Raw genomic sequence first — 12,757 nt, 5'->3', positions numbered from 1 at the left:
CAATGCAATCATATTATAACCAGGATACTGATATTGACATGATTCAGAGACAACATTTTCATCACCACAAGGATTCCGTGTTGCCCTGTTACATGAGCAACACTCACTTCCGTCCTACCCTACCCTCCTTTTTAACCCCTGGCAATCACTAACCTGTTCTTTACTACTAAAACTGTCATTCCAAGAAAGTTATATAAGTGGAATTATTTGGCATGTAACCTTTCCAAGCATTTGGAGATTTTGCCATTATCTTTCTGTTCATGATTTCAAGTTTGATCCTACTGTATATGGAGAAAACACTGTATGATTTAAATGCTTTTAAACTTGCTGAAGTTTGTTTTAATGGACCATATATGGCCTATCTTGGTGTATGTTCCATGGGCACTTGAAAATAATATGTATTATGGAATTGGTGGGTGGAGTGTTCTATAAATGGCAATTAGATCCTGTTGGTTGGTGGTGGTGTTGAGTCCTTCTATATACTTGCTGATTTTCTGTCTACTTCTCTCAGTTGTTGAGAGAGGGATGAAATCTCCATTTATAATTGTGAATTTGTCTATTTCTTCTTTCAGTTCTATCAGCTTTGCTTCAGATATGTTGCAGTTCTGTTGTTTGCTGCACACACATTTAGGATTGTTAAGTCTTCTTAGTGGACTGACCCTTTTATCACTGTTATATAATGTCCCCTCATCTCTGGTAGTTTTCTTTGCTCTGAAGCCTACCTTATCTAATATTAATTCAGCCACTCTGGCGTTCCTTTGATTAAGGTTTGCACAATATAATTTTTTCTATCCATTTACTTTCTACCAGCCTATATTGTTATATTTGAAGTGAGTTTCTTTTACAAAGCATATAGGTGAGTCACGTTTATTTATTATTATTTTTTTTTGCAGTACGTGGGCCTGTCCCTGCTGTGGCCTCTCCCGTTGCGGAGCACAGGCTCCAGACGCGCAGGCTCAGCGGCCATGGCTCACGGGCCTAGCCGCTCCGCGGCATGTGGGATTTTCCCAGACCAGGGCACAAACCCATGTCCCCCGCCTCGGCAGACAGACTCTCAAACACTGCGCCACCAGGGAAGCCCTGAGTCACGTTTTTTAATCCACTCTGCCAATTATTTATATTTTTTTATAATTATTTATTTATTTATTTATGGCTATGTTGGGTCTTCATTGCTGCATGTGGGCTTTCTCTAGTTGCGGCGAGCGGGGGCTACTCTTCGTGGTGGTACGTGGGCTTCTCATTGCGGTGGCTTCTCTTGTTGTGGAGCACGGGCTCTAGGTGCATGGGCTTCGGTAGTTGTGGCTCGCGGGCTCCAGAGCACAGGCTCAGTAGTTGTGGCGCACGGGCTTAGTTGCTCCGTGGCAATGTGGGATCTTCCCAGCCCAGGGCTTGAACCTGTGTCCCCTGCATTGGCAGGCGGATTCTTAACCACTGCACCACCAGGGAAGCCCCACTCTGCCAATTTTTAATTGGTATATTTACATCATTCATATTTCCTGTAATGACTAATACGTTAGAGCTTAAGCTCACCATTTTATTTTTTGTTTTCTGTTTATTTTCTGTTTTATTTTTCTTGCCCCCTATGGATTACTTGAACATATTCTAGAATTCCATTTTTATTTACCATTTTTAGAGTGTACTTTTGTTATATTTTTTTACTGGTTGTTCTTGGTATTATACTATATGTACGTACCTTATCACAGTCTATTGATGTTGTCATTTTACCGGTTTGAGTGAAATATAGAAACCCTACCTCACTTTATGTCCTTTTACCCTCCCTTGTTTGTAATATAATGTAATATAATGAATATTTTCATGGCATTACATTTATTTATTTATTTTTTTTGCAGCAGGCGGGATCTTAGTTCCCTGACCAAGGATCGAACCCGTGCCCCCAGTATTGGGAGCGTGGAGTCTTAACCACTGGACTGCCAGGGAAGTCCCTGTCATTACATTTAGAAACACATCAGGTAGTAAAATAATTTTTGCATCAACCATCAAATATAATTAAGAAAACTCAAGAGAAGTAAATTTAGTGTATTTACCCATATTTTTTCTTGCCATGCTCTTTCTTCCTGATGTTCCAAAGTTCCTTCTATCATCTCATTTCTGTTAACAGAACTTCTGTCAGTGGTTCTATTAGGGCAGGTCTGCTGGCAACAAATTCTCTAAGTTTTCCTTCATCTGAGAATGTTGTGCTTCATTCCTTAGCTAACTATAGGATTCTGGGTTGACAGTTTTTTTCTTTTAACATTCGAAAAATATTACCTCCTCTGGCCACCACAGTTTCTGATGAGAAATTCACTATCATTCTAATTGTACCCATATAGATAGGTACAAGTTTCCTCTGGATACTTTCGAAATTTTTTTGCCTTCAGTTTTCAGAAGTTTAATTATGATGTGTCTTAGTATGGATCTCCTTCCATATATCCTATTTGGTTTTCACCAGGTTCTTCAATCTGTAGCTTTATTAGCTTTATTTTTCTTGCCAAATTTGGGAAGTTTTCAACATTATCTCTCAAAGTAGTTTTCAGACCCAACCTCTTTCTCCTCTCCTTCTGGGACTCACAATAACAGGAGTGTTAGATTTTTTGTCATAGCCCCACAGGTCTGTTCATTGCTCTGTTCACCGTCTTTATGTCTATTCTCTCTCTGCTGTTCAGATTAACTTTTACTGTTCTATGCTCCAATTTACTAATTCTTTCTGTACCCTCATCTCCACCTGACTCTGTTGCTGGGCCAATCTACTGAGTTTTTTATTTCAGTTATTATATTTTCAATTCTAAAATTTCCATTTAGTTCTTTGTATCTTGTATTTCTTTGCACAGACTTTCTATTTTTCATTTGTTTCAACTGTGTTCCTAATTGCTTGTTGAAGCATTTCTAATACAGTCACTTTAAAATCTTTGTCATCTTGGTGTTGGCATCTATTGCCTTCTTTTCATTCAGTTTGAGACCTTCCTGGTTTTTGGTATGATTTTTGGTTGAAGCCTGGACATTTCAATATTATGAGACCATGAATCTTATTTAAACCTTCTGTTTTAGTTGGCTGTTTTGCAACACAGCTCCAGAGAAGTGGGGGCTTTCAGCCTCATTATGGCCAGGTGGAGGTGGTCTCATTATCACTGGGTGACGGTGAAAGGCCTAATTCTCCACTAGACCTCCTCTGACTCCAGTGTAGAGGGGGAGAGGCACCTCATTATGCCTGGGTGGGGCCGAAATTCCAGGTTCCTCATGTAGTCTCCACTGACACTGTGGTGTTAGACATGGATGGGGGACTTGTTACCAGTTGGCAGAGATGAAACTCTTAGCTTTCTATTTGGTCTTCTCTGATACTATCTTACTCCAGGGTGATGTTCGGGATGCCTCATTATAGTCATTTATTTATTGACTGATTGACTGATTTTTGGCTGCGTTGGGTCTTCACTGCTGCACGTGGGCTTTCTCTAGTTGCGGTGAGTGGGCTTCTCATTGCAGTGGCTTCTCTTGTTGTGGAGCATGGGCTCTAGGCACGTGGGCTTCAGTAGCTGTGGCACGTGGGCTCAGTAGCTGTGGCTCACAGGCTCTAGAGCGCAGGCTCAGTAGTTGTGTTGCACAGGCTTAGTTGCTCCGCGGCATGTGGGATCTTCCCAAACCAGGGCTTGAACCCGTGTCCCCTGCACTGGCAGATGGATTCTTAACCACTGTGCTACCAGGGAATTCCCCTCATTATAGTCTTGTAAGGGTAGAAGTCTAGGCTTCCTAACCCACTTTTGTTGTCAGGGGTGGGGATGAGGGTCACAGTATTTTCTGTGGTGTTTGGTTGGCGTAGAGCAGTTACTGTTTAAATGTTTTCTGTCTTTCCAGGTTGCTCCTTTCCTGATCCTTTGGTTAGAAAGAGTAGGCTTTTGTTGGGTTTTTTTTTGTCCTGGGCTTGTTGATATTTCTAGGTTGCTGGCTTCTTCAACTCCAAGTCCAAGATATATGAGGCAAAAAGAAAACCTGAGAACTCACCATCATGTCATTCCTTGGTCCTGAAGTCCTGTTGGTCTATCTTCTTTTCTCCAACAAACCCGTGTCCCCTGCATTGGCAGGCAGATTCTCAACAACTGCGCCACCAGGGAAGCCCTTACCTGACTTTTTGATTCTAGCCAACCTAATGGGTGTGAAGTGGTATCTCACTGTGATTTTGATTTCCATTTCTCTGATAATGATGTCAAACATTTTTTCATGTACTTACTGATCATCTGTATATCTTCTTTGGAAAAATGTTTATTCCGATCCTTTAGCCATTTTTAAATTGGGTTGCCTTCTAATTATTGTTTTGGTGAGTTCTTTGTATATTTTAGATACAAGTCCCTTATCACATATATGACTTGCAATTATTTTCTCCAATTCTGTGGGTTATCTTTTCACTTTGTTAATGGTGCCCTTTGATGCACAAAAGTTTAAATTTTGATGAAGTCCAATTTAGTTATTTTCCTTTGTTGCTCATGTTTTAGTGTCATATCTAAGAATACCTTTTATTTGTTAGTTGTGTCTCAATAAAGCTGGAAAAAAAGAATCCACTGCCAAATTCAAGGTCATAAAGATTTACCCCTATATCGTCTTCTAAGAATTTTACAGTTTTAGCTCTTACATTTAGGTCTTTGATGATCCATTTTGAGTTAATTTTTGTACACAGTGTAAGATTCCAACTTCATTCTTTTGCTTGCAGCTATCCAGCTACTCCAACACCATCTGTTGAAAGGACTTTCTCCACTGGATGGTCTTGGCACCCTTGTTGAAAATCAGCTGACAACAGATGTGTGGGTTTATTTCTGGAATCTCAATTCTATTTCATTAATTGATATATGTATCCTTAGTGCAAGTAACTCGCTGTTTGATTAGAGCTGCTTTGTACTAAGTTTTGAAATCAGGAAATGTGAGTACTCCTAATTTGTTCTTTTTCAAATGTCCGTTGCTTTTACTAATACTTTTCTAGTTTTTTTTTTTAACAGGACATATATTTATAACATTTCTTTACACTTTCCAAACCACTTTCACATACATAATCTCAAATGAACTGCATATTACATATCTGTTGGGTAAAAAAGCACACTGCTTTTGACAAATAAGCAAAAGGCCAAGAGAACTAAAGTAACTCAGTGAAATAGCAGGTTAGATCAGCTATAAAAATATATATTGAATGCTAAAGGTTTATGCATTGGACACTGTGCAAGGACTGGGATTTAAAAAGAAAAAGCAGGAAGATGAAAGAGCCTGCCCTCTAGGAACTTACAGTCTAGTGCAGTGGTCTTCAATAATTTTGCTCATGTACTCTCTACAAGAATATTGAGAAACTATGTATTAAATTGACAACTACGATGAAAATTGTCATCATAAGTTTAAGCTGTTAGAAAAGATACAATTTCCAGTATACTGTATGTTATATCTATATACTTTAAATATATTTTCATCAAAATCTTAGAGCACAAATTTGGTTGATACAATATATATAAAATGTCTGCTATTAATGACAAATCAATCAGCCACATCAAATTCACTTTCTGTTAGAACATGTCTGACTCATAATTTTACAATTTAAATAAACATACTAATACAAATCTCTATGACAAACACCTCACTTCTGAATTATAATTCTAAGATAGACAGATTTGTTCAGGAACTTCAACATGAGTTGGTTGCCGGGTTGTTGGTTGCTGGGATGACAAAAAATACAGCACCTTTCAATACTTCCTGCTTTGCCATTAGAGACACTCTCTCTCAGGAACATGCCCTCTTGAATGAACTGTCCCTTTTTTGGTGCCAAACCTTCCAGGGCAATGCAGGATTCAGGTGAGTAATAGGTATGCCTTACTTTTACAAAGATGAAGAACAGAAAAGGAGAGGTAAGAGACTGTAGAAGGGTTCTCCGGAATTACTTGTAGTAAAGTTGAGGATCTAGAAACTTATCTCCTCAAAACTAACCTAGCCAACATGCCCCCTAGAATCCTTGGGATAGCCCTAGGATATTCATATCTTCATTTGAAGATCACTAGTCCAGCGGTCACAACTGTGAGGAAAATCCAGATCTTTTAAGTCTAGGAGTTTAGCACACTCTGACAATACAGTGAATGATAAAACAGTCAAAAACCTTCCTAAGTCCCAACTGCTGCCGTCTTTGTAGATGAGATATAAGGCAGAAACAATATCAAACCCATTGTTATGTTCTTGAGTCTCCTAAAATAATGCTTCTAAAATAAGCTAGAAAGAAAACGAAAACCATTGCTTTCAAATAGAAATAAAATGATATTTGTATAATTTAAAAGCAATACCTCCCAACCAAGACCAGCTACAAAATCTTCATATGCTTGACTTCCTCCTGTATTGGTGAGAATGGAATGTTTGTCTTCTTGTCCTTCAGCAACATAAAATACTGCAATCTTGTGTGTCTCTCGGCTATAAAACAAAAGATTTCACCGTTCACTTAATCATTAATTTATCTGTTCATTCATCCAATAATTAACTTCTAAATACGTGGCAATAAAAAGATGAAAATGAATTAAACCTTATAATCTACTAAGGGAGACAAGTAATTATAAGTAAAAAATTATAAAAGTTACAAAATTGCGCTCAGAACAGAAGAAAAGGATGATTACTTCTGACTGAGAAACAGAGAGAAACTTAAAGGAGAAGGTAATATTAAGCTGGGTGAAGGTAAGTAAGATTCGACAAATGAAGGAGAGAAAGTATCAGGAAAGACACACAGGTGTGAATGCACAAAGCATCTGAAGAGCTGCCTGTTGTGCAATGTGGCTGAATCCCAGAGTTAAAGGGACTGTGTTTTAGAAATAAAATTAAGTAGGAGTACAGAGATGAGTGAGAAATGATCCATTTCTCCAAAGTACTTATAAGAAATGTATACACAAATATTATAAAACTGTATGGAGTAACTGACAAGTTCTTAGATATTTTAGTTTTAGTTCTCCCTAAAATTAAAAATGCTCATAAAAGCAAATTTCTTGTATGAAATTTGGCTTTCCAAGCTAACTAGAAAATAAACAATAACCCAAGCAAACAACAACCGCCAACATACTTTTGATTCAAAGACACAAAGTAGAAAGTAAAAGAAACAGAAGAAGATGCTATGCAAACAGTAACCAAGAGGGCCAGCATAGCTACACTAACATTAAACTTTTACATAAAAATGTTATAGAGAGTTCACAGAGAGACATCCTGGGGTGGAGTGGGGGGTTGGTTTGGGTGGGTGGGGTTCCTTTTACCTTTTTCCTTTCTGTGTATGTCATTAATCTGACAATTCTCCCTCCTCCCCACTGGCCTGTCCCCATTCCTCGTATTTGTACGGTTCAAGCAATAAAGACACTCATTTCAGGAATAAAAAAGTTATAAAAGATAAAGATATATTTCATAATGTTAAAAGTCCTTATAACAGGAAGATATGAAAATTAAAAACATATGCACCCAACAACAGAGCTTCAAAATACATGAAGCAAAATCAGAACTGAAGGCAGAAATAGCTATTTCTATAATCATAGTTGGAGACTTCAATACCTCACTTTCAATAATGGACAAACAACTAAAAGAATATCAACATGGAAACAGAAGACTTGAATAATAGTATAAAATACCTAAAGAACACTCCACCCAACAGTAGCAGAAAAACACATTCTCCTCAAGCAAACCTGGAATATCTTTCAGGATAGACCATATGGTAGGCCACAGAACAAGCCTCAATACATTTGAAATAACTGAAACCATGCAAAGTATGTTTTCTAATCATAATAGAATAAAATTAGAAATCAATAAAAGAAGAAAATTTACAAATATGTAGAAATGAAAAGATATACTCCTAAATAAGTGATGAGTCAAAGAATAAATCTCAAGGGAAATTAGAAAAAAAATCCTTAGAGATAAATGAAAATGAAAATATAATACAACAAAACTGAGGGCATGCACGTAAAGCAGGGCTCATTGGTAAATTTATGCACATAAATGCCTATATTAAAAAAAAGAAAAAGATCTCACATCAAAAACTAAACCTTCCACCTTAAGAAACTAGAAAAAGAAGAACAACTAAACTCAAAGCAAGCAGAAAGAGGACAATAATAAAGACTAGTGTGGAAATAAATGAAACAGAACAGAAAAACAAGAGAAAAATTTTAAATTGGTTCTTTGAGATGTTAAACAAAATCAATCTATAGCCAGAATGAGCAAGAAAAAAAAGACTCAATTTACTAAAATCAGGAGTGAAAGGAGAGACATCACTACATACCTTATAGAAACAAAAAGTATTATTAAGGAATACTATCAACAATTGTATGCCCAAAATCAGATAGTTAGATTAAATGGACAAATTCTTAGAAAGACACAAATTATTAAAACCAACTCAAGGGAAAATAGGATATCAGAATAGTTCAATAACTAGAGAAACTGAAATAGTATTCTGATTGAAAAGGAAGTAGTAAAACTACTTCCACTTGCAGATGAGATGACTCTGTGTATAAAAATCCTAAGGAATCCACTAAAAAGCTATTAGAGCTAATAAATGACTTCAGAAAGGATTCAGGATATAATATCAACATACGAAAATCAACTATATTTTTATAAACTAACATGAACAATCCAAAAACAAAATTACGAAAGCTATTTCTTTTATAATAGCATCAAAAATAATAAAAATACTTAGGTATATATTTAACAAAAGTACACAACTGATACTCTGAAAGCTACATTGTTGAAAAAAATTAAAGATCTTAAAAAAAATACCACATTCATAGACTGAAAAACTTAATATTTTTAAGATAATATTTCCTAAATTGATCTACAAATTTAATGCAAGTGCTATCAAAGTCCCAGCTCCCTTTTTTTGTAGAAATTGATAAGCTGATCCTAAAATTCACAGGAAAATGCAAAAAATCCCAAATAGCCAAAATAATCTTGAAAAAGAAGAACAAAGTCAGAGGACTCATAATTCCCAATTTTAAAACCTACTACAAAACTACAGCACTCAATGGACTGTGGTACTACCACAGCAGAAACATATAGCTCTATATGGAATAGAATCTTGGGTCCTGAAATAAACCTTTATGTTTATCATCAATTGCTTTTTGCAACGGTATCAAGCCAATTCAATGGGGGAAAAAATAGTGTTTTCAGCAAACGGTGTTGAGGGAACTGGATATCTACAATGCAGTTGTAGATATCCAATGAAGTTGGATTCTTACCTCATATCACATACAGAAATTAAATTTAAAAGCATCATAGACCTAAAAATAAGGTCTAAAACTATGAAAGTCTCATAAAGAAGTTTACACAACTATAAAATGTCCGTGTAAAAGCTACATGAATGTTCACAGTAGCATTATTCATAACAGCCGGAAAGTGAAACTAATGCAAATGTCCATCAAGAGATGAATGGATAAACAAAATATAGAATATTCACACAATGGAATATTATTCAGGAATAAGAAGAAATGAAGTGCTGACACATGCTGCAACATGGATGAATTTTGAAAACACTGTGCTAAGAAGCCTGCCACAAAAGACCACATATGTTTGATTGCTATTACATGAAATATCCAGAATAGGCAAATCTATAGAGACAGAAAGTAGATTAGCGTTGTCCAGAGATGGGGAGTAGGGGGTGATGTTTGGGGGTAATAGAGAGTGACTGGTAATGGGTATGAGGTTTCTTTTTGAAGGAAATATTCTAAAATTAGATTGCTGTGATAGTTGTCTGTGAATATACTAAAAACATGTACACTTTAAATGAGTGAATCTTATGGTATGTGAATTACATCTCAATAAAGCTGTTAGAATTTAAGTTGGAAGTATGACCTACTATGTGTAAATTCTGATCCTGGCAGAAAGGGGACCTCTCAGTGTTCTCAATTTCCTAGGTAAAGGGCTATCAGCTAGAACTCATAAATCACAATTTATAAAATTGAGAAGAGTTGCATAGAAATGTTCACCTAATACTATATAAATCAAAAAGAGAAATACATCAGCCATATAGGAAAAATTAGAAAATAAATCTTTAAAATGCAAAAGTAAAAATGAAATCACCTTTATATTATCTGTCCTTTTTAAAATTTGAAAAAGCAGAGTTTAGCTGCTCTTTTATGTCAAATTTTAATTTTTCAGCATTCCTTCTTATTTTTCTACTTACTAACTACTTCTAAATGCTTGGTATATATTGATTGCCATTAGATTAGTATGTACCACAACAGTGAATGAGGTAAAAAGATTAGAAAAAATGAGATTACTGAACTTGCAGCCATAAATATTCTACAATATGTCCAGTACTGGCAAAATATTATGAGCTTACTACTGGAAAGTTCAAAGTGAAATATGCTAAGTTATAAGCACTTCTGATTCCCTGTATATACACTGCAAAAGAAATAATAATACAAATAATTTGGAGATTTGAAATTTAAAAATCTGATGGTTCAACCATGAGGAATAGGAATCAGTTAATCTAGTCAAAGAAAACAAAGGATCTATAAATGGTCTGGAGAGATAAGACTATAAAGAAAGTAACTTTTCATTTTCTTCCGCCCTAATCCTCCAGACAAGTAATCAGGTTTTTTCCAGGTTCTTGGCTTAAGAAGCAGCTCAATGTTGCCTTACTGTCACATAATTAGAATGAATTTTTATCTGAACCCAATATGTTAGAAAAAGAAAGGAAACCTGTTTTCATTATTTAATTTGTTTAAAAAAGCAAAATAAATGTCATGTGTTCATGTGGTGTACAATATCAAAAAGGAAACCTATGCTGTCTCAAGGAAGATGTCCTTCATATATTCCAGGTACATATAAGAATGGAAGTAATTTAGCAGGAGCCAAGAAGTAGAAAAGCATAAGGTAATGTAAAGAAACCATGAATAGCCAAGACTGGCTGGTATGGCCTGAGTTCTAGACTAAGGAGTCTGGTCAGGCACTGGGAAGTCACTAAGGAATAAAATAAAAATTTTACTTTAGAAAAATTATTCTCGTGGTGAATATTGTCTAGACAGTGAAGAGTTAGAAGATGAGAGAGTTGTTTAAACTCTCTCCGAAAGAAGTAATAAGGACATGAATCAAGAAGTTGGGAGTAGGAAAAGCAAAGAAGAGATAGAAGTGAGAAATAATAAGAAGAAAGAACTGACATAATGATAAACACTAAGGGCAAGGGAAAGGAAATGGTCAAGTGTGGGTGACACTGAAATGGTACTTCTAAATGTAATGGAGAAAATTAGGAGGAGGATGTTACTTGGGAAAGAACTGATGACCTGGAAACAGAAGTAAGGAGGCAGGGAAAAAATTGTAATAAGCAGCTACAAAATCATGACTGACAATTAAGAGATAGGAGTACATGGGCAGAAAAGAATGGGGTTGAGAAGATATGAGAGATATCCCAGTGAGAAGGAAAACTATGTTAGGGGAGAAGGCAGCAGAAAATGAGCCAGTGAAGACAAACTAGAAATAACTAGTTTAGCAGGAGCCAAGTAGAAAAATATTAGGTAATGTAAAAAAACCCTAAATAGCCAAGATTGGCTGGTATGGCCTGAGTTCTAGGCTAAAGAGTTTGGTCAGCCATTTGGAAGTCACTAAGGAATAAAATAAAAATTTTACTTTAGACAGTTTTACTTTAGAACAAAGTAATTTAACATGACTTTAGAAGCCAGGGGAGAAGAACATTTTAAAGAGAGAACAGACAACAGTACTGAACTTTTAGGGGATATAATACTCAGGAGTTTTTAGGGCAGAAACTATTCTGTATTATATTGTAATGAGTATACATGTCATTATACATTTGTTAAAACTCATACAATGTACAACACCAAGAGTGAATCTAATATAAACTTCAGTTAATAATAATATATCAATATTGGCTCATCAATTTTAACAAATGTACCATACTGATACGGGGTAACTATGTATAGGGGGAAAGAGGGTATGTAGGAATGCTCTGTATTTTGCAATTGATTATCTTGTAAATCTAAAACAGCTGTAATTTTTAAGTGCCTATTAGATTAATTGAATTTAATTAATTAGATAAATCAAGGAGGCTGAAGAGGATGGAGAAAACTTTAGACATGGTGGTCAGGATACTAACCTTCAAAAGGATAGTTTAAGTAGAACAGTAGAGGTCTGAGAACACATGGTGAGCAAGACAGCAAAAGAGGTATGATTTGTGCCCCCAATGACTTTGCTATCATCTAGTACCAAAGATAAATTATTATGGGGAAGAATTAGGATATGAGAACTCAGAGACTACTTAGAGGGTTTTAATTTTATAACTGTCTTGGAAAGAATATCTAAGAAATAATAATAATATTAATACAGTGTGATAAATACTATGACAGGAGAGTGTTATCGGGATCTCTGAAAGCCCATGGAAGGATATCCAAACATAGGGTGGAAGGAACTGGGGAGGAATGTAAAGGGTTAGCGGTAGCTTAGGGAAAGGCCTTTCAGAAAAAATGATGTTTAAGCTGAGACTAAAACAATGGACAGGATCTACACTCAGAAAAAATTTAGAGCATAAGACTATTTCATTGTTAAATAATAAAGAATAAAACTCAGACAGATAACATTCAATTCTAGAAGAAAAAGAAAAATATAAAGCTTATAAACAAGAAATAACAGTAATTAAAGAGTTAAAAAACAGAACATAATAGAATATGATAAATGAGAAACTGTTTCTCTGAAAAGATTAAGTAGATTATTTGCATTCAGAAAAAAAAAGCCCACTGTAATGGTGGTGCATAATTCACTTACAAATATAGCTTAA

General features: G+C 35.6%; 1 protein-coding gene across 1 annotated transcript in view; it reads right to left on the bottom strand.

Annotated features, from left to right (window-relative positions):
* The window catches only part of RALGAPA1 (Ral GTPase activating protein catalytic subunit alpha 1), a 220,967-nt gene that overhangs the window by 44,855 nt on the left and 163,355 nt on the right, over positions 1-12,757 (bottom strand). Inside the window, exon 36 of the mRNA XM_082647208.1 lies at positions 6,297-6,420. Coding sequence (XP_082503334.1) covers positions 6,297-6,420 — 124 coding nt within the window. The remainder of the gene's footprint in view (positions 1-6,296; positions 6,421-12,757) is intronic.

This window comes from Grampus griseus, assembly GCF_964374135.1.
Source record: "Grampus griseus genome assembly, chromosome: 2".
Lineage (NCBI taxonomy): Eukaryota > Metazoa > Chordata > Mammalia > Artiodactyla > Delphinidae > Grampus > Grampus griseus.
Note: the sequence above shows the minus strand (reverse complement) of the source record. Positions and strands in the feature narration are given on the sequence as shown.